Raw genomic sequence first — 19211 nt, 5'->3', positions numbered from 1 at the left:
CACAATTCAGTTTGGAAATCCAATCGCTAGTATGCAAAGCTACCCAAGACGCTTTGGTTGAAATTTTAGAATCAACAATCAATCAGTCAAAAGGGTCGGTCGATACTCAAAGAAGCATTGGGTAATTGCGATCCAAGATTGGCCCCCGATACACTTCGTCTACGATATCTCACGCCCGCAGGATAATGGGCCATGAATCTTCCCATATTACGGGACGTTGTGCTGGATCGATCCTCGACCGGCGTGGTGGTGCCTGTTGAGACTGCACTCCCGCTGCTATTCGCTCCATTGCCCGGGCGAAAAGCAAAGTAACCACCCGGGACCTCGGATGAATTGGATAGGTGCAATTGAGAATGAGCCTGCGGCGCACTGGCCATTGCATGGAAGAAATCAGAATATGTTGAAAGAGACGATGCGTCCTGAGACCGTGGCCGCGGAGAGAGGCCTCGGGAGCGGGCCCCAGAGCCGGCTGACCTGTTTGACCGAGATGCTGACGGAGATGTAGGAGCTCGGCGAGTTTGACTTGGGATCAGGGACGTGGTTGCTGATCGGTGGTGATGGCGCTGCCTGCGGCCATCGGGGCTACAAGAAGCGGCCTGGCTGTGTCTCCAGGGTAGAATGTCTGCTGTTTCGGGGTGGCTCCGTAGAGGGAAGGGCTGTGAGGGGAGCTCTAGGCGATCATTGATGGAGAGCCAGGCCCGCTCATCTGCCTCGTCGCTTAAGCTGGCCTTTGACGAGGACGATGCGGATCTGGAAACATGGCCCTGCGACCTTGCGGATGGTGGGCAGCGCCAGCCGCCCACACCTTCGAAGTCCCGGTCTTCGTCTCCGCTGAGGAGAGTCAAGAGAGCAGATGGAGGAGTAGTAACCCCATTCCTGCGCAACTCTTCCTTACCGGCAGGCCGGGCGTGGTCGCCGTCGGGGCGCCCGGTTGAAGAAATCGAACTATTTCGCCGTCGAGCCGGTGCCGGACGAGTACGCACACGAGAAAAGGGCGCTATTTGGCGATGGCTGCTAGTGTGAGGCAATATTACTGTGACGCCATGATCAATGGACCTCCTCTTGGGCGTGGGAGAGGCGGCCGGGGTGGTCGGTTCAGAGGCAAAACTCAGCAATGAAGACTTGCTTGATGTCGGAACCACAAAGTAGTTTGAGACTATAGCAAAACATAGCTCAACGTAAAGGACCAAGAGTCGTAAAAACAGAGTCAGTATGGAGAGACAGATGGTGATATATGCTGAGAAGACCAGAGGTAACGAAACCAGTGCCAAAAAAGGTACTGTCAACAGGGTGGAGCACGTGATTGACATGAAGACTAAACGCAGAGAAGGTTGAGTACGGGAGTCAAAGATAGTGAATGACTTAGACGGGGATAGAAGGGTAAATCCATCATATTGCAGAGAGAAAAAGCTACAACATCATGAGAGTCTACGATGGCAATGGAGCTTAAAAGTACTGCCTGGGTTGTTATCAGAGCTTCCTTGACAGCAGAAGAGTGCGGAGTAAAAGCATGTGATGCTGATACAGCTAATACACGAGTGGTCAATGTTGGTCACTGAAGCCCCAGGCATAACAGTAATTACTGTTATGGTATCGGTATTTCCAGTATCTTTTCGGTACTATTACATCACAGCATTCAGTTGTCACCCTCAAGGGCCGAAAACGATCTCTATCATACTACCACGAGATCAACACATATGGGACGGGAGGAACATGCCTGAATATGATCATGACAAGGTCCCCGATTTTCCTTGGGAACTTGGTGTCTACGATGCCCATTGCCACCCCACGGACGCCATGTCGTCAATATCTGATATTCCAGGGATGAAAGCAGCGACGCTCACAGTCATGGCCACAAGAGCGGAAGATCAGGACCTCGTATTTCAGATAGCTAAAGACCTTAACAATGCAAAATTGACTGTTCAGGACGCCGAGACGGATCGCGTACTGCCATCCTTCGGATGGCATCCATGGTTTTCACACCAAATCATCGACGATCAGAAGTCATCATCAGATATAACCCAGGGCGCCTCAGATCTGGAGAGCAAGAAGACACATTATCATAAAGTCTTAACACCAGCTCCAGAAGATGAAGACTTCGTTTCTTCTCTACCTGATCCCAAGCCTCTCTCGCAATTCATCTCCGAAACACGCGAACGGCTACTATCTTTTCCCAATGCTCTGGTTGGCGAGGTCGGCCTTGATCGTGCTTTCAGACTTCCAAAGGCCTGGACCCAGCAGGAGGCTGAGAATCGTAATGCGCATATAACACCCGGATCTCGTGAAGGCCGGAAACTCTCACCTTACAGGGTGCATATGGAACACCAAAAGGCTATTCTGAAGGCCCAGCTTCGCCTCGCCGGAGAACTTCGACGACCAGTCTCAGTACACAGTGTCCAAGCACATGGAGCGGTGTTCGATGTTTTCAAGGAGCTATGGTCCGGCCATGAGCGCAGAGTACCATCGCGACGGGAGAGACGAAGACGTCTTAGCGTTGAAGGGGCTCACGCAGAGAGCGACGCGGAAGACGAGCAAGTGCAAAAGTCACTAAAGCGCGAAGGTTCACCTCTCCCATACCCACCCCGGATCTGTATGCATTCGTATTCAGGTCCTGTGGAGCAATTGAAGCAATTTCTGAACCCTTCAAATCCCTCAGACGTGTACTTCTCCTTTTCCAATGTCATCAATTTCAGCGGGCCATCGTCTCAGAAAGTCATTGCAGTTGTCAAAGCTTTGCCGGAGGACAGAGTGCTTATTGAGAGTGACCTTCACACTGCTGGACAGCAGATGGACGACTTGCTCGAGGAAGTTGCTCGGCAGATATGTGAGCTCCGTGGCTGGTCTTTGCAGGAGGGGGTCCAACGATTGGCAGACAACTGGAAACGGTTTGTGTTTGGGTAGCTACGTTGTAGACACATTTACAGCAATCCTAGAGAGTACAAGGTCTGTTTAAGCCAGAGTCTCTGTTCAAAAGATCATATCTTTGACAGGGAGACGAATTCCTGCTTCAAGCTCAAGACAACGGGTGTGAAGCAAGCTGCGAATCAATCTATTCGACCTTTCGAGTCTCCTGGCTTGAAGATCTGGACAGCTCCTTAAGAGCGCTCACAGACCCCAACTGATAACAACTTTGCCGTCGGAAAACTGCTGCTAGAGTGCTTTACTGTACTTCATGGTATCCTTCTCTCGCCGTCTTCAACCAGCAAGACCTCTTTGCGACCTCGAAAACGCACATTGAGCTCACTGTCCAATGCCATTCTGGTCTCACACATTTCCATTATCAAATTTCCTCCGACTGCGCCGTCTCCGCACCTCCACGTGACCCTCCCCAGACGCAACTTTCCCCACTTTCATCCATTATCGGTCTTTATCGCTAATCCTGGGCAGTTCCCTATTTCCCTATCTCTCACTTCTGCTCCTTTCCGATTGCCTGGATTATGTTGGGTTCCTGAATCAATTTCCCAATTTTGGACCTCTCGCGGCTTCACATGATGAGGAAGAAAGTCTACGGTCCTTGAATCTGCCTCGATGCTGTTGCTATGTCATCCACAGCGCAAAAAAACAGCCTTTCACCCACCGGCAATGGTGTGACCAAGCGCAAGTCAGGTAGACAATACCTCTGTTGACTACAGTTGTTTCCATAATGTACCTGTCGATATTGATACTGATTTTCCTTTGGCTTAGGCTCTGCAGCCTGCGTCCACTGCCACCGGCGCAAAGTCCGGTGTGACGCACGTATCGTTGGCCTGCCCTGCTCCAACTGCCGCTCCTCAGGGAAAACAGACTGCCGCATCCATGAGAAGAAGAAGCGCCTTGCGGTGCGCTCCATTCTAAATCCCGTTCCCATTCGTTGTCGGCCGCCGTCCACCTCCGAGCATGTCCCTGAAGCGTCTCCTCCATCTACCATCAGCGAACCAACCGCTTTCACAACTGCTTTTCGCGGAGTTCAGCCAGAAGCAGCAGCTCCTCCAGCGAGCGTCGCTCCAAATGTCCAGTCCAAGGCACAGCATCTCCACAGCAATAGTTATAGTCAAACGTCTCCACAAGCACAGGAATGCCATCTTCCGCCCGCTTCGGACCGTTTCGCCGAACAAGATGCGCATGCCGACTTTGAGAAGCGACTGGTGAAGCTCATTGACGATGAAGAAGGGTCAGGTCCTAGGGAAATTCAGCGGGGCGTGCGAGCAATCTATGTTGGACACGAGCTGTCGAACATGTCCTTCTTGATACGTCAACAGCGCGATAAAGATGACGATGTATATCACTTTGCGGGAAGTGAGATACCACGGCGACAGTTGAAAACCGGACATGACCAGCTTCTCGTAGACGCCCTGACTCTACCGGAGCCGGCCCTCGTCGACGAGCTTGTCCAGGCATACTTCACCCACGTGAACCCGGGATATCCCATTGTTGAAGAGGATCAGTTCATGAGTCAGTATCGCAATAGAGACCCCTCTGATCCTCCACCTATCCTGCTTTTGCAAGCCATTCTATTAGTTGGATGCCATGTCACGCATCCAAAAGAGGAGCGGGATGCTTTGAAGGCCATTTTCTTCCGTCGCGCGAAGTGGCTCTTTGACAACCGCATCGAGCGAAACCGTGATACCTTGGTGCAAGCTGCGCTGCTCTTGACCTGGCATTCAGACAGCCCCGACGATGATGTTTCTGCCAATGCTCACTACTGGGTCGGCGTTGCTGCTCGAATCGCGACTGGCCTCGGCATGCATCGAAATCCAGTCTCGAGCAGGTTCGCTCCCCGGGATCGCCGGATGTGGAGAAGGCTATGGTACATCCTGGTTCAGCTCGATGTTATGGTCTCCCTCTCGTATGGTCGACCTCAAGCCATGTAAGTGTGCTAGCACGGATTTGAGTCTCAATGCCTGCTCTAATCTCTCTGTGCGCCAGAAACCTCGAAGATTCCGATGTCTCTCCGCTGACAGCCTCTGATTTTGAAGGCTGCGGGGCCCGTGTCCAGACGGACTATGTCATTCATTTTTCAGAGCTTTGCACAATGATATCTTATATCGTGCGTGAGCGATTCGGACTGCGAGTCAGTTCGGAGCGTCGCAAAGCCGCATTGCAGGAAGCAGATGAAGCTCTTGCGAACTGGTCTTTGAGGCTTCCAGACCATCTGCGGCTGCGTGCCTCGGATATGGATCCTTGGTCCGCCATGCTTCACTTGACCTACAACAATTTCCTCATCCTTCTCCACCGGCCTCATCCTCGGGCATCGGCATATTCGGACGACTACGGCCCGCATGACGCAGAGATCTGCAGCGCTGCCGCCGGTGTCATCACATCTATCTTCGAAGAACTCCGCTTAAACGATCGCCTCAAGTACCTATGGTATTCCGGCGTCCATACTCTCTTCACGGCGATGATCCAAGTTCGTGTCGAGCTGCGATTCTCAAACCCTGTCCTAGCCATTAACGCCCTGCGCCGCTTCGACTCCGCCTCCTGCTCACTCCGCGAACTAGCCAAGTACTGGTCGCACGCCACCACTATTCTACGCCTCTTCGAAGATTCGAAACGTCTGCAAAAGGATCTGCGCTTAGCAACAAGCGAAAGATCCAGACCCTTCAGCAGCACACAGGACCAACCCCAGGCCCAGGCCCTGGACCAAAACAAGAACCAGCATCAACACTCTTCGGCCGACGCACCTGTACAACCCCCACAGCCAGATCGGCTCCTCCCCTCCTACGATTCCCCCACCCCGGACTCCACGTCTCTACCACAGACCGCTGTCTCCCCGCACCAGAACCTAACCTTCGACAGCTGGATCCCATCCACGAACCTGGCAACTGTCGATCCGATGGATCAGCCTAGGGAATTTCTGGACTGGCGCCAGCTGTTCTCCTTTACCGATCCGGATCAGCCTGTGCTGCCGATGAGCATGGATGGGCTTCCGGAGCTGGAGGATGAATGGCGGCAGATCTACTGGCAGGAGACACCGATGTCAGATCTTCTCCAGGACGGAGGATGGATGCACGGCTAGCGCCGCTTGGATGATCTCTTTCAAATAAGCACCTACCCGATGAACGTTATATCACGACTGATAATTGGGATTCTGATTTGATGTCCTCGAATTCTGTACAACGAACGTATCTTCATATGGAAATAGTCTCTCCACAGTGGACTTCCACTCTGTCTTAGATCTACCAATGCACGAAGAAAAACGCATGCTCGACAGTCTCCTGACCATATGTCCAGAAAGTTAGCAACTCATCTGACATAATCGATTCGAGACATCCACATAGGCGCCAATATCAAAATCCGGGAATTCTTCAAGGACGTCGAAGTCCCACCTCTTTCTTTCTATTAACTACTTGGCCCACCATATCATCCAAGATATACTCATAAGTCACAAATCACCAACAAGTGGCATATATGGGTACATATGATGATTCCGTATTTTCGCGACCAACTGCCCTCCCATAATTAAACAACGAAATCCGAGAGATGGCTGTGCTGTAAGCACGAAAGTGAAATGGTTTCCACACGACACATTTACTATGAAAGTGTACAAACACCGTCGCTGGAAGGATCATATAGCAGAAAAGAAAACAGGGAGGCCGCGGATAAAACAGCATAACACACCAATGATCAAAGGGATAGAAATAAAGTATTGAAAAGCGCATCCGAACTGGTCCTGTTTACCTCTCTGTCGATTAAACCTCATGAATAGCCCAATGTTTCGTACCATGTCATAAAATGTTGCGCAGAGAGTAACAATCAAAGAACCTTAGTAGCATCCCCACAAATGAATCGAGACTCTGTTCCATGGCAGACTCGACCCCGAAACAAGGGTAGCACCGTCCAGTCTTCGAGAGTATACTCCCATTCTGACAGCGCAGGATTTGGAGTGTGTGAGAGTCTTGCGCGGGGGACTCTGTCACACATGATGCATTCAGTACGAGTCGCCTCCTGCTCCATTATGAGGCTGGCCGACCATCGAAGGGTAGCCATAGGCTGAACTGTCCTGTTCGGAGGGGTCCAGACCGGGGTTTATGATATTGTTTGTGTTATCTGTTGTTTCAGGAAAGCCGCCGGAAGCCGATGCACCAGGTCGTCCACCTTGCGTGTTGGATCCGCCCACGGGCCCTCCAGCATTGTAGCCGCTGCTCGTTGGCCTATTCTGGTGTTCGCCACGGGCGGACTGAGTCTGGAGGAGTACTTAGCATATGATAATACACCCACCAAACCACCAACCGTTGGTGGGGAGACAGGCAGCCATAGCATGTTGTACAAAGTCTTACCTCGCGATACTTTGACAAGTAGATCTTGAGCGCTTCCGCGTAATTTTCGAAGCCAAGTGAAGTCATAGCGAACAGGATATCCTCCCCATTTACCGTCTTGCGTTTCTCTTGCTGGCACTTTTCGGAGGCTGTGAGAATAAAGGCGCAATGGTATGTTAGTGAAATAGGACAGGTACCGGCAGCCAGATGCGGTAACACTCACCCTCACTGGTGATAAACGAGATGAACTCGCTGACACACTCTTGCATGCACTCCTTAGCTTCTTTGGCGATCTTCGCGTTCTCTGGCAAGGCCAACTTCATGATACGGGCCACTTGACGGTAGATGTTAGCACATGTAGCTGTTCACCCATCATTTCTCCAAAATTGCGGAAGATAAATTGCGTAAAAGCTTGGAGCGGCGCAAAAAGAACGACAACGCACAATAGGTATCTGACGAAAATTGTATCGCCGCAAGATAAGAAAAGCGCTTCGCATGTAGAGCTACACTCGAACCGCAGGCAAATGAGGGTTTCCACAGTGCGATGATTGTTGGTTAGGGAGGCAGGTTGGGGTATTGTAAATGGATGGACGCAGGGTACGGTAAAATGAAGTAGGGCAGACGGCTGTTGGCCAGCAGTTGGATGTAAGGTACGAGCAAATCAGGAGGACAAGAGAAGCTGCAAGGGAACGCAACTAACCATTCGCAATCGGGAGCCATCGATCTTGCTCCTTCACCTCGAATTCTCCCTGGTTCTGTGTTTGTTCCTGGTCCTTATCCATGTGTTCTTGGTCTTCGCCTGATTGCGCTTCCTGTTCCACCTCAGGCTCTTTCGAGGGAGAGGCCGACATGATTTTTAGCTATAGGTATACCCGCAGCGGATACTGGATAAGGTGTGTGATAAGAAGTCGTTTATTTGCTCTGTTGGCAGACCACGTCAGAGATGCGTGCCTCGGGGGTTATCGAACCTAAGCGTGATGATACACCCGCGTCAAAAGGCAAAAATAGAGTAGTGCCTGGCTGGGCAGCGATTCGCTTCACGGAAGCCCGAACGTAGAGGCACAAATGTCAGGAATGCGGGTACAAGCAATTGTTTCTGGTATACCTTCTACCCTGACGGTATAATCCTGACGGTATAATCAAGGCGTGAAATCTGTTATTCGAGGAAAGAAGCGACAGGTAAGATAGTGACTCGATCAACCAAATCTGATTTGTTGCCAGTCGCAAGGATAAGTTAGTCCAAAAATTCAGAACGATAAAAATGCTAATTTTATTCCCTGCCACCTTTCGCGTGTCGTGGACGGACCGCCTTACAGAACTGCAAAGAGGAGTGGTGCAGTGGTAACGTCAATCAGGTATGCGGGATGCTCCAACGCGGGAGACCTGGAAACCCGGAGAACACACAGTGACGCGGGTCTTCCGTGCGTAGCAACCAATGCAACAGTGGTGGGTCAAATTGATAGTGGCACGTTGCGCAGAGGCAGATGAACGATCCACGGGAATCGGGGGAAGAGACTAGATACCTTCGAACGAACGGGAGCTTCTATTTCACTTGAATGGTCCCGGCCAGTCGTATTTCGTCTGTTTCGTCCACTTAGGAGCTGAGCTTGTCCAGTAGATATTTCAGGATTCTGACTGGAGACGGATGCGATGCGCGCAAATGTCAATTGGCGAACCAGGAATGTGTGGGCAGACCAGGGGAGCTCTCACTGGTCGCTGAACAACGCCAATGAGATTGTGGGAATCAGAATATTAAATATTGAAGACACTCTTTCAAACAGAGTTGAGCGAACTTTGATGAACTACCCAGTCACTTCGAACCGGTGGATTGATTCGCCTGATGACTCGAATGAGAGATGGGCGGTTGACGAGCTGAGACACAAAGTGCAGGGACCCCAAGGAGGGAACTCATAGCTACCTAGTCTCAGGTGTCCGTTTACGATGCGATTACCATAAATTACGACGATGGCCTCGTGATGCCGCGAGATTTGTCGACCATACTCCACACTATATGTATTGTACGGAAATGCACGTGACTATCCGTATCTGTGGCATTTATAGCATGACAGCGATGGCAATGATGGTCCAGAAAAACTGTTGTTTGCTGGATCCAAAGAATGACTGGCATACTGTCATGATCCTCAGATGTGTAATGGATAGTGTGATATCTGCTTTGGAGTGACAGTAGTGCGAGTACAACTCATTGGTGAGGCTATGTTCTGAGCGCTCTACATTTCAGGCACACACATGTTGCCTGTCAGCAGCCAAGGTCCAGCCTGAAGAATTTGACTTGAACCAGGATTCATCACAGAGTCGTTCGGACGTCAGACCAGGAGGAGGTATCAGGCATCAATGACAACATGATAGTAGGAGAAATTGATGCATAGGACGACGAATATCGCAAGGCGTGGACTCTGCTCATGAACATGACAAAAGTACCGGGCATCATATCTTCACAAATGTGTTGGACAGCCAGGTTTCCACCTGGGATGAGGCTGCACATGAGCAGTCTGCATTACGTTCGAGAAACTCGAGTTGAACGCATGTATTTGTCAGCTTGGGTACCAGCAGCAGATAAACCATATTCACTCGTGCTCCTCTACGGTAAACACTGTCTCAAGGCATGCGAGTTTTATATCCAAGATGCTACCTATTATTTCTAAATAATTGAATCGAAAGGGTTTTTGACGGGGCAAAGGGGCACAATTAACTGAAGTTTGCACCAAGGGTTTGACTTGAAGTCCATTATGTCCACAACTATTAGGTACGATGTGGTTCCCTCCTCGTACCAGAACACCGAAGTAATGTGATATACGTCTTATCCCCGCTGTACCTGGTTTCTAGGCACAGGAGGATGCAGAGCTGTAAGAGCTCCGTCGTACGTGACAGATAGCGAACCGATATGGCAAGCAATAATCCGCCTCTTCCTTTGAGAGGATGATAAAGTATAAGCCCAGTCGATTCATAAGGTAGATGGCTCGGATACGCTCAAAATGCAGTCACCTCGAGAAGCCCGTCAACGCCTTTTCGATTCCGATTCCCACTCATGGTAGCGAAAGTAGATCATGGATACCAACACCGCTAGAAGGATTGAATAGGAGTGGAGGGGTATTGCTGGCTGCCATCGCAAGAAAAGAGGAAATCGTGCTTTGATTCATGGTTGTACGACCTGGATGTTGTTCTTTTTCTATTGCGGAAAAAAAAAGTCAATCATCTATACTATTAACATGAACCCCTGGCATTGACAAACTAACCTTCCAATCGTCCAATTCAGATTGTTTGCTCTGATATTGCTTCACAAGTTCGTCGAGCACCTGTTTCAGACCATCTGAGTTTGTCTTGAGTGCAGGAAGCACATCCTTGACTGTTCGCTCGACCAAAACTCCGTTTACCATTCGGAAGCACTTGCGGTCCTCGGGAAGGGGTTCGAGTGTCTCAATGACAAGTCTAGTATAGGTCAGTGCTGCCAGCAGTTTAAAATGGAAGCAAAATGTACTTATGCTCCTCTGCTTCCTGCTCGATATCACCAATTTTTTGCGCCATCTGTGTGAGTGTATTCTTGAAGTTCGTATATTGGAGCTGAAGCTCTGCTTCAGATTAGCCTTCGTGACTGCATGGAAATGAAATGAGAACTCATCGGCGTACCCTGTTGCTTCTTGGGGTTTATTTGAGCCTGACTGGCCATTTTCTGATATCCGATGCTGTCACTCTGTTGTTGCAAAGCTCAAAATGCGCTGCGGGGCGTGGTGCTCGATTTCCGCCACGCGGAGATACGCAGACTAACTGTCTCCTGAAGCTGCGTCTACGAAGGACGGTCAGGCTACACTTTGAACCAAATTCTAGTCTAGACTCACTCTATTTTCACTATCTAGTCTTAATCTCTAATTGAACTTGCAGAAAGGTTGTCATTGTATATCAATCTCATGACCTTCTGTAGTCCTCCATAGATCAAAACACGTGACATGGATAGGCAAGTTGTTTGCACTGTTTGCCCCATCGGCGATAACACACTCTGCAGTTTATCAGTAACTTCTACACCTTGCCTAGCACCTGGCTCGAAACAAGCGCCCGGTGGCCATTCCTGTGCCACTCATTGTTGTCGTTCATTTGAAATATTATTTTTGACTCCGGTGGAAGGACTTGTTCGAGTTTCACGAGCTGTTATATCACCATGGCGTCTGACGGAATGCCTCCAGCCAAAAGGCTGAAGAGCTCTAACCTTCCACCACACCTGCGCGATGCGAAGCGCAAAGACATCGACAACTGGGAAACCAACCGGATGCTCACGTCTGGAGTCGCGCAGAGACGCGATTTTGAAGGCGACTTTCTGCCAGAAGATGAAGAGGGTACTCGAGTCCATCTCCTGGTCCACGATCTGCGACCGCCGTTCCTGGACGGGCGCACGATTTTTACCAAGCAACTGGAGCCTATCTCAGCCGTCCGCGATCCGCAGAGCGATATGGCGGTGTTCAGCCGTAAAGGGAGCAAGGTAGTCCGAGAGCGGCGTCAGCAACGAGAGCGTCAAAAACAAGCGCAAGAGGCAACAACAATGGCAGGCACGGCGCTGGGCAATATCATGGGTGTCAAGGAAGATGAGGGCGACAGCGCTGTTGCCATGCCGGTAGAGGATACTTATAGAAGTGGGAACAAGTTTGCCCAGCACCTGAAAAAGGATGAAGGCGGACAAAGCTCTTTCAGCAAGAGCAAGACGCTTCGCGAACAAAGGGAATATCTGCCTGCATTCGCCGTACGAGAGGAATTATTACGAGTCATACGAGACAATCAAGTGATTGTGGTGGTTGGTGAGACAGGATCTGGGAAAACGACCCAACTGACACAATTTCTTCATGAGGATGGGTACTCAAAATACGGCATAATTGGCTGTACGCAACCTAGACGAGTGGCTGCTATGAGCGTTGCGAAACGTGTGAGCGAAGAGATGGAAGTGGATCTTGGCGCCGAAGTTGGTTATGCCATTCGATTTGAGGATTGCACCAGCAAGGATACAGTCATCAAGTATATGACTGACGGTGTCCTTCTGCGAGAATCGCTGGTTCAGCCGGATCTGGACAAGTATTCTTGCATCATCATGGATGAAGCACACGAAAGAGCTTTAAATACCGATGTTCTGATGGGCCTTTTGAAGAAGGTATTGGCGCGTCGAAGGGATCTGAAGCTGATCGTCACCTCAGCCACCATGAATTCAGAACGCTTTTCTCGATTCTTTGGTGGTGCCCCCGAGTTTATCATCCCTGGACGAACGTTCCCGGTGGACCTCCACTTCTCCCGTACTCCGTGCGAGGACTACGTCGACAGTGCGGTCAAGCAGGTCTTGGCAATTCATGTCTCGCAGGGGCCGGGGGACATACTTGTCTTCATGACAGGTCAGGAAGATATTGAAGTAACGTGCGAGTTGATCGACGAGCGGCTGAAGATGCTTAATGATCCTCCGAAGCTTAGCATATTACCGATATACAGTCAGATGCCAGCAGAGCAGCAGGCGAAGATTTTTGAACGGGCCCCTCCTGGCGTCCGAAAAGTCATTGTTGCCACGAATATCGCCGAAACAAGCTTGACTGTTGATGGGATCATGTTTGTCGTTGATTCAGGATACTCAAAGCTGAAAGTGTACAATCCACGCATGGGTATGGACACGCTTCAGATCACCCCTATCTCTCAAGCCAATGCGAATCAACGTTCTGGCCGAGCAGGTCGAACAGGGCCTGGAAAGGCGTACCGTTTGTATACCGAGTCGGCCTACAAAAACGAACTATATATTCAAACGATACCGGAAATTCAGCGAACGAGTCTTTCAAACACTGTTTTGCTTCTCAAATCACTTGGAGTGAAGGATCTTTTGGATTTTGATTTCATGGACCCACCGCCACAGGAGACCATTTCGACATCACTTTTCGAGCTCTGGTCATTGGGCGCGTTGGATAACCTGGGCGATCTGACTCCCCTAGGTCGTGCTATGACTCCGTTTCCCATGGACCCTCCGCTCGCTAAGCTGCTCATTACGGCTTCTGAGGAATACGGGTGCAGCGAGGAGATGCTGACGATTGTTTCCATGCTGTCGGTTCCTAGTGTCTTCTATCGCCCAAAGGAGCGACAGGAAGAGTCAGACGCGGCGCGCGAGAAATTTTTCGTTCCGGAGTCTGACCACTTGACTCTTCTTCACGTTTACACACAATGGAAATCCAACGGTTATTCCGATGGATGGTGTATGAAACACTTCCTTCACCCCAAGGCTCTGCGACGGGCCAAGGAGGTCCGCGAGCAACTCCATGATATTATGACAGTTCAGAAGATGCGACTGGTAAGCTGTGGGACAGACTGGGACGTGATCCGCAAGTGCATCTGCTCCGGCTTCTACCACCAAGCGGCCAAGGTTAAGGGTATCGGCGAGTTCATCAACCTCAGGACAAGCGTGAGCATGCAGCTCCACCCCACAAGCGCTCTGTATGGCCTAGGTTATGTGCCAGAATACGTGGTCTACCACGAATTGATCTTGACAAGCAAGGAGTATATGTCGACTGTGACTGCAGTGGACCCACACGTAAGCCGAACCATCTTCATCTGAAACAGTGAAGCAACAGAGTCTAACCTTGAGAATTTAGTGGCTCGCCGAACTTGGAGGTGTGTTCTACTCCGTCAAGGAGAAGGGCTATTCCCAACGAGAACGTCGCGTCACCGAACAGGAATTCAATCGACGGATGGAGATCGAGACCCAAATGGCCGCCGACCGCGAGCGTGCCGCGGCCGAGAAGTTACGAGAGCAGGAGCGCAACGATCCCTCCAGACGAAAGAAGGAAGTAGAGGCGGGATCCGTTGTACGACGTCCTGCTGTTACCGGCGCACGAAGAATTGGTGGTGTCACTGCATCTTCGACCACGAGAAACGGGACCAATGGAGCAAGTGGAGGAGGAACCGTGGTCAAGAAGCCACAGATCAAAAGGAGACCCGGACGAGCATTTTAGGATCATGTTCAAGCATAGACATATACCCGATGTACAAATTTAGAGGAGTTCATACACGAGCGGGCTCTGGACTCTCTCCGTAGATTGAATGTGATGCCATTCTGGTGCAGCTATTGGGTATCCAGCCATCAGTAGCACTTTTATCTCGACAATGCAGTATAAATGGCCAAGGCCAACAAAGTACAGTCTCATGATTTATCCCGTTGAAGCTCACAAAGTACCGCGTAGGCCCAGAAGAAGCGAAGACCACGCCCTCCTGTCTCGCAAGCCGACAACATGAACTACCGCCATCCTTCTGACTCCACCGAATATCTTTTCACCTGTTAACAGCCCGCATTCAATTGATGAAATTGATACAGAAAAAGTGCAGAATCAGACTCCCGAAGATGTAATCGGCAAACGCCCTACCAGCAGCAAACCAATCAGTCAGTAAATTCTCACCTCTCATATTCCTAGCATCCAACTAGCATATAAAATAAACAAAACCAGAACTCACCTTTCATGAGACACCGCACCCTGCTGCTCCCCGCCTTCCACCGCCGCAAATCGCGCATTCTTCCCCTTGGAACTGGGCTTACTGTTTACCCCCTTCAGCTCGCTACTCGTCTGCATGCGCAAACTAGCCGTAAGCACGAACTGGCCAACCGCGGCACAGAACCCGCTCAGGAAAGCATTGAAGGGCTATGGAACCATCACTCGTCAACATCCTATCTCAATTTGTAATGCTGCCAACGGAACGGGGAACAGGTCTCACGTAGTTTCCAGCCAATACGCAATAGAGGAATTGCACAGCGCCGACAAACAACAAAAACACCATGAAGGCGTCAAGCATCATGGTGCGCTGCGGCGTTGTGGTGAGGTACTGCTGCCATACATGGTGGGCGATTTGGAATACAGAGGAATTAGAGGATAGGACTGCTGGGCCGGAGGAGAGGGAGGAGGAGCTGGGGGTCTGTATTCGTTTGGGAGGCATGCTGGTCTATTGTATCAGGAATGAACTGGGGCCGTTCGGGACGAGTTGAGAGAATGATGCGGCGTGACTTGGAGTGGAAGTTTCGCTGTCGAATGTCCAGTTGACAAAGTGCGGATGAAGCTACTGTGTACACAACCCGATAGAGGACATACTAAGGTCATACCTGTGTGCTCCACCCGCGGTTGATTACGTAGCCTGTTTGGCTTGTGTTCAACGTCACGTGAAGATGGGTATACTCTGGATACGAAGAGTATCAGTGTTGACTTACTCGGAGTGTGGATTGTATTAGAAAGCACATGTCTACGTTGACATTTGTAAGAATATTATCACAATCTTGTCATATATGTATACACCTATACTATACACTATGTATTATAATATACAAATTCAGACCGCTCAACGGTCAGGTACGTTGTGAGAAACTGAGTTCGCACAAAGGTTCATATCCCTGGGCCAGAGGGCGTGCTGTCAATTGCTTCGAGAACCACACCCCTGTTTGTAACAGAGTATAAGATGTGGGCCAGCCAAGTCGTACGTCGTTCATCATGGGAGTTGAGAGTTCATACTGAGTCGTTGAGAGGAGAGAAATTTCATGGCCGTAAGAGAGCTGAGATCTTCATATTAAAGGGCGCAGAGGAAGATGCTTTATCCATCAAGGAAAAGTCGAATGCGTCCCTGAGTAAGACTGTGTTGGCCTCCAGGGCCGAAGAGTAGGGAGCTGGGGCGAGTAGATTAACGAGATTCGACGTAACACGCTGATCAAGCAAGCCAGTCCGAAATATTGCCTAGTGGATGGCTTGTTTGCGCTTCTTGAACATCCATCTGAAAGTCGCGCATCACTTGATCCCACGCTTCCCAGTTTTGTTGAAGGGCAGGATCTTGGCTTGTCGTGGTAGGACCCAGGAAATTTTCTGATATCTCGATCGGTGCGGCTGTACTCAATGGGTCTTTTGCGCTCATGCTTTGAGAATCCGGCAGTGCCGGCCAGGTGACATTGGGAAAGAGCTCGGGCACGATTTCGGCATCGAAAGTCGGCCCAGCGATAGGCTGGCTCGCGGGCTGAACACTCCCTGGGACCGAAAGGTCTCGAATTTGAGGGACACCACCAGCCAGGTAAGGCTGGACAGCACTCTGCCAGACACCAGGGTGATAAGGTGTGAATAGGCTCGGAGCAGAGCTGGGATCGGAAGTGTTCTGTAAGCCCTGTTGTTGTTGTTGTTGTTGCTGCTGCTGCTGCTGCTCTCGGAAGGCAGCCACCCGCTTCATTAACCGGGAAAGCGGCCGCCAGAGCATTCCCTTCCTATGTTTTGCAGTTAAGCCCCATGTTTCATACAATGAACTCACCACCTGCCATGCACGATCAGTGAGTGGGCTGAGCGGGCGAACACAAAGCTCTGACAGCACAAAGGCAATCAAATGCCATTGCATATTTGTCACAAAAAGCCAGCTCCATTTGGCAGTGGTCTGATCTCGACCCAGCAGCCGAGTAAACTCTGCAATCTCGACCGAGGTGACAAACAAAGTCTCACGAGACGCTATGGTCAAATTGCCAGCCGCCGGATCTTTTCGAGTCATAGGATGATGAACTATGAGCCAAAGCTTGGCCAAAATCAGACGAGCAACAGTGGCGCAGACCCATTGTACTGGCACGTTCATGTCACAGTGTTGGGTATATCGCTCCTCAATCCGTTTGTTGACCTCCTGAATCAATTTTGCACAAGAGTCCGCGGGTTGTTGTGTGTTCTCGGGATGGGGAAGGTTGGTAGGACACATGGAACTGATCCTTTTGAGTGCGGCAGTAATCTCGCAACGAACCAAGCAAAAGGTCATTTCGGTGAACCCTACACGCTCCTCGGGTGGCTCCTGCATATCGAGTGTGATATCATCGTCGTTGATATTCAGCGGAAGGCGAGTATCAAACATCCTATCCTGAATTTGTGCATCAGTACCATGCTCTTCGGCTGACTTGATATCCAGCAAGCAAATATGCCACCACAGTCGCCGACGCATCTCAGTTTCAAAGGGCTTCAAGCCAAAGTTTGTTCCGTCACGATGCAGGCCGATACCTTGAGCCAGGCGCAGAACCACCGCTGTCATGGTCCAGACAAATTTAGTGTCATCCTCACGCCGCACACCAATCAGAAAGAGTACAGCAGCTTGCAACAGCATCAGGCTCTGCGTATTGAGAAGACCGGCTTTGGACAATGCCTGCTCGACTGCGAACCGGTATCGGGTTACCGCTGTATCACGATCATCGCCCAGAATGGAGAAGCATTGTTCAGGCGACATGCTGACTATAGTAACATAGTAGACTGAAAGGACCAAGGCTTCGGAATTCTTGTCCAGGAAGTTCGGATTCTGAGCTGCATCCGTAAGAAGTTTTCGTACGGTGGGCTTATGAAACATAGGTATAAGCGGCGCAACGTTATCCAGGTAGATGTCCCACAGCACTGGAACTTTGGGAGGCGGAGGATGATAACTGCGAAGTGAATGAGAAAGAGAGTAGTATCCGAAGAGGAATCCGTCGTGATTAGTGGACAGAGTCGACGAGGATCCAGGCGAAGGATGATCTTCCTCTTCTGACGATGAAGGGTCCAAAATGTCTTGCAGCTCCTCTATCTGTTGCCATAAGCATTAGCACAAAAGCTTGCGGATTGAAGCGAAAAACACTGACCTCATCCCCAAGACTCGCCCACAACCGGTTGCTAACATATCGACTGCGTCCCTCGTCGATGACTAGCCGTCCAAAGTCATGTTCCAGGTTTCGTGGCTTAACAGCCTTCGGATCGGAGTCTAGGACAAACGGGCATTTCCCAGCCTGGACACCCTGCGTCTGAGGTGTCGTCTGTCTACCTTCCTGCGGAGACGCAGATCCAGGTTCCTGTTGTGAGGGCGAAGATACAGTGAACAATGGCTCTACAGCCCCGGACTTCTTCCCGCTGAGGTGCTCAATGACTCCCTCAAGACGTCTCAAACGGGATAAAAGTTCCGCATCATGAGGTCGTTTCGACTTGCGAGGAGCCCTCCCAGGTGGAGGAAAGACACATTCGATACCGGCCTTGACACAATTGGAACACGGGGTCCTCTTATTACAGCGGACCTTTCTTCTTCGACAAGTCACACAGCTACGAATGCTGGGCGGGTCATGTGCGGTGTGAGTACCAGGGTTGGCTGCATGGTCGACGGAGGTGCTTTTAATATATCCAGAGGGGTTACTTGACGAAGACGGAGATGAGAGAGGCTGACTTGCAGATGACATGGGGTCGATGGGCGGGAATGACATGACGAACGATGGGGAATGGCTGAGACCCGGGCTACATTCCCAGCAGTGTGGACGATGGATGATTATCCGGATATTGAAAATATAAAGACTGAGGAAAGCAAACCATAGCCATAACTTGATCGCGATCCTGAGCCCTCATCGTCATATAAATCTTCTTTGGTATTTTGGCTTTTTCTTTTGAGTTGGATCTTCGGTCATCGACTCATAGTGGGGACACACGATGCTCGGTTATTGGCTGCCTGAGGCGTAGTCCAGGCCCCTCATCGATGGTTCCTGGGCCTGTCAGTGGCTGCCAATTTTGTAACATTATTAATACCGATGCATGTAAGACATCCTTCGACAGCCCGTGGACCCCTGAAGGATAATTGGGTGTATTCTGAAAAAAAAGATACGATCCTGTCCACCTGAAGCCCAAAAAAAAGTTTACTACACAGTATGACTTTACTACGTAGTGATGTTGGTGCCTGAGATTGCTCTAAAGCACCCTGATACGCTGACGTCACAGTCAAGCCCACCCACAGTCAAAGCGAAGGCATTCGATAGTTGATACCTATACGAAACTCAAACTGCACTGCCATCGGATCAGATAAAGGAAACAACCTTAGGATTAGCACAGTCATCGCTGTAAAGTTATCAGATGACTTCCCATAAAACATTCGGACACGTTACGCAAATCAGCTGCTGCCACCCTAGCAATTTTCAGGCACGTGGAAAAAAACTTCAGGGTATCTCAGCTTCAA

At 50.3% G+C, this 19211-nt stretch overlaps 8 protein-coding genes across 8 annotated transcripts; 3 read left to right on the top strand and 5 right to left on the bottom strand.

Moving 5' to 3' along the window:
• Positions 1-86: 86 nt before the first annotated feature.
• On the bottom strand, positions 87-1310 carry AFUA_1G03880 (uncharacterized protein; the record flags this gene model as incomplete). The annotated part of the gene is made up of 1 exon (XM_745045.1): positions 87-1310. The coding sequence occupies one exon, from the start codon at positions 1308-1310 to the stop codon at positions 87-89; it is 1224 nt and encodes a 407-aa protein (XP_750138.1).
• Positions 1311-1515: 205 nt separating this feature from the next.
• AFUA_1G03870 (TatD family hydrolase) lies at positions 1516-3262 on the top strand (the record flags this gene model as incomplete). The annotated part of the gene is made up of 1 exon (XM_745044.2): positions 1516-3262. One exon carries the CDS (start codon positions 1516-1518, stop codon positions 2899-2901), a length of 1386 nt encoding a protein of 461 aa, XP_750137.1. The 3' UTR covers positions 2902-3262.
• Positions 3263-3415: 153 nt separating this feature from the next.
• On the top strand, positions 3416-5995 carry amdR (Zn(II)2Cys6 transcription factor; the record flags this gene model as incomplete). Its single annotated transcript, XM_745042.2, has 3 exons — positions 3416-3606; positions 3685-4846; positions 4906-5995. Exons 1-3 carry the CDS (start codon positions 3540-3542, stop codon positions 5993-5995), a joined length of 2319 nt encoding a protein of 772 aa, XP_750135.1. The 5' UTR covers positions 3416-3539.
• Positions 5996-6907: 912 nt separating this feature from the next.
• AFUA_1G03840 (nuclear transcription factor Y subunit beta) lies at positions 6908-9099 on the bottom strand (the record flags this gene model as incomplete). Its single annotated transcript, XM_077803810.1, has 5 exons — positions 8759-9099; positions 7936-8441; positions 7459-7569; positions 7257-7384; positions 6908-7162 (listed from the first exon to the last, which is right to left on the bottom strand). Exons 2-5 carry the CDS (start codon positions 8084-8086, stop codon positions 6908-6910), a joined length of 645 nt encoding a protein of 214 aa, XP_077659981.1. The 5' UTR covers positions 8087-8441; positions 8759-9099.
• Positions 9100-9234: 135 nt separating this feature from the next.
• On the bottom strand, positions 9235-11007 carry AFUA_1G03830 (putative prefoldin subunit 2). Its single transcript, XM_745040.2, has 4 exons — positions 10881-11007; positions 10732-10822; positions 10490-10682; positions 9235-10422 (listed from the first exon to the last, which is right to left on the bottom strand). Exons 1-4 carry the CDS (start codon positions 10918-10920, stop codon positions 10390-10392), a joined length of 357 nt encoding a protein of 118 aa, XP_750133.1. The 5' UTR covers positions 10921-11007; the 3' UTR covers positions 9235-10389.
• Positions 11008-11406: 399 nt separating this feature from the next.
• On the top strand, positions 11407-14215 carry AFUA_1G03820 (putative mRNA splicing factor RNA helicase (Prp16); the record flags this gene model as incomplete). The annotated part of the gene is made up of 2 exons (XM_745039.1): positions 11407-13794; positions 13856-14215. The coding sequence occupies 2 exons, from the start codon at positions 11407-11409 to the stop codon at positions 14213-14215; spliced, it is 2748 nt and encodes a 915-aa protein (XP_750132.1).
• Positions 14216-14552: 337 nt separating this feature from the next.
• AFUA_1G03810 (putative oligosaccharyl transferase subunit Dad1) lies at positions 14553-15359 on the bottom strand (the record flags this gene model as incomplete). Its single annotated transcript, XM_745038.2, has 4 exons — positions 15257-15359; positions 14970-15194; positions 14712-14896; positions 14553-14619 (listed from the first exon to the last, which is right to left on the bottom strand). The coding sequence occupies exons 1-4, from the start codon at positions 15347-15349 to the stop codon at positions 14553-14555; spliced, it is 570 nt and encodes a 189-aa protein (XP_750131.1). The 5' UTR covers positions 15350-15359.
• Positions 15360-15503: 144 nt separating this feature from the next.
• AFUA_1G03800 (putative C6 transcription factor) lies at positions 15504-19161 on the bottom strand. Its single transcript, XM_745037.2, has 2 exons — positions 17863-19161; positions 15504-17807 (listed from the first exon to the last, which is right to left on the bottom strand). The coding sequence occupies exons 1-2, from the start codon at positions 18469-18471 to the stop codon at positions 15948-15950; spliced, it is 2469 nt and encodes an 822-aa protein (XP_750130.1). The 5' UTR covers positions 18472-19161; the 3' UTR covers positions 15504-15947.
• Positions 19162-19211: the final 50 nt, after the last annotated feature.

The sequence above is a fragment of the Aspergillus fumigatus genome, chromosome 1 (assembly GCF_000002655.1).
Source record: "Aspergillus fumigatus Af293 chromosome 1, whole genome shotgun sequence".
Classification (NCBI taxonomy): Eukaryota; Fungi; Ascomycota; class Eurotiomycetes; order Eurotiales; family Aspergillaceae; genus Aspergillus; species Aspergillus fumigatus.
Note: the sequence above shows the minus strand (reverse complement) of the source record. Positions and strands in the feature narration are given on the sequence as shown.

Coding starts and splice junctions, on each gene's coding strand:
- AFUA_1G03830 (XM_745040.2), bottom strand. CDS start 10,920: ATGGCCAGTCAGGCTCAAATAAACCCCAAGAAGCAACAGG. Junction 10,683..10,731: donor CAGGAAGCAGAGGAGCATAA/GTACATTTTGCT, acceptor GACCTATACTAG/ACTTGTCATTGAGACACTCG. Junction 10,423..10,489: donor CTGAATTGGACGATTGGAAG/GTTAGTTTGTCA, acceptor TTTCCGCAATAG/AAAAAGAACAACATCCAGGT.
- AFUA_1G03800 (XM_745037.2), bottom strand. CDS start 18,471: ATGTCATTCCCGCCCATCGACCCCATGTCATCTGCAAGTCAGCCTCTC. Junction 17,808..17,862: donor GGGCGAGTCTTGGGGATGAG/GTCAGTGTTTTT, acceptor TTATGGCAACAG/ATAGAGGAGCTGCAAGACAT.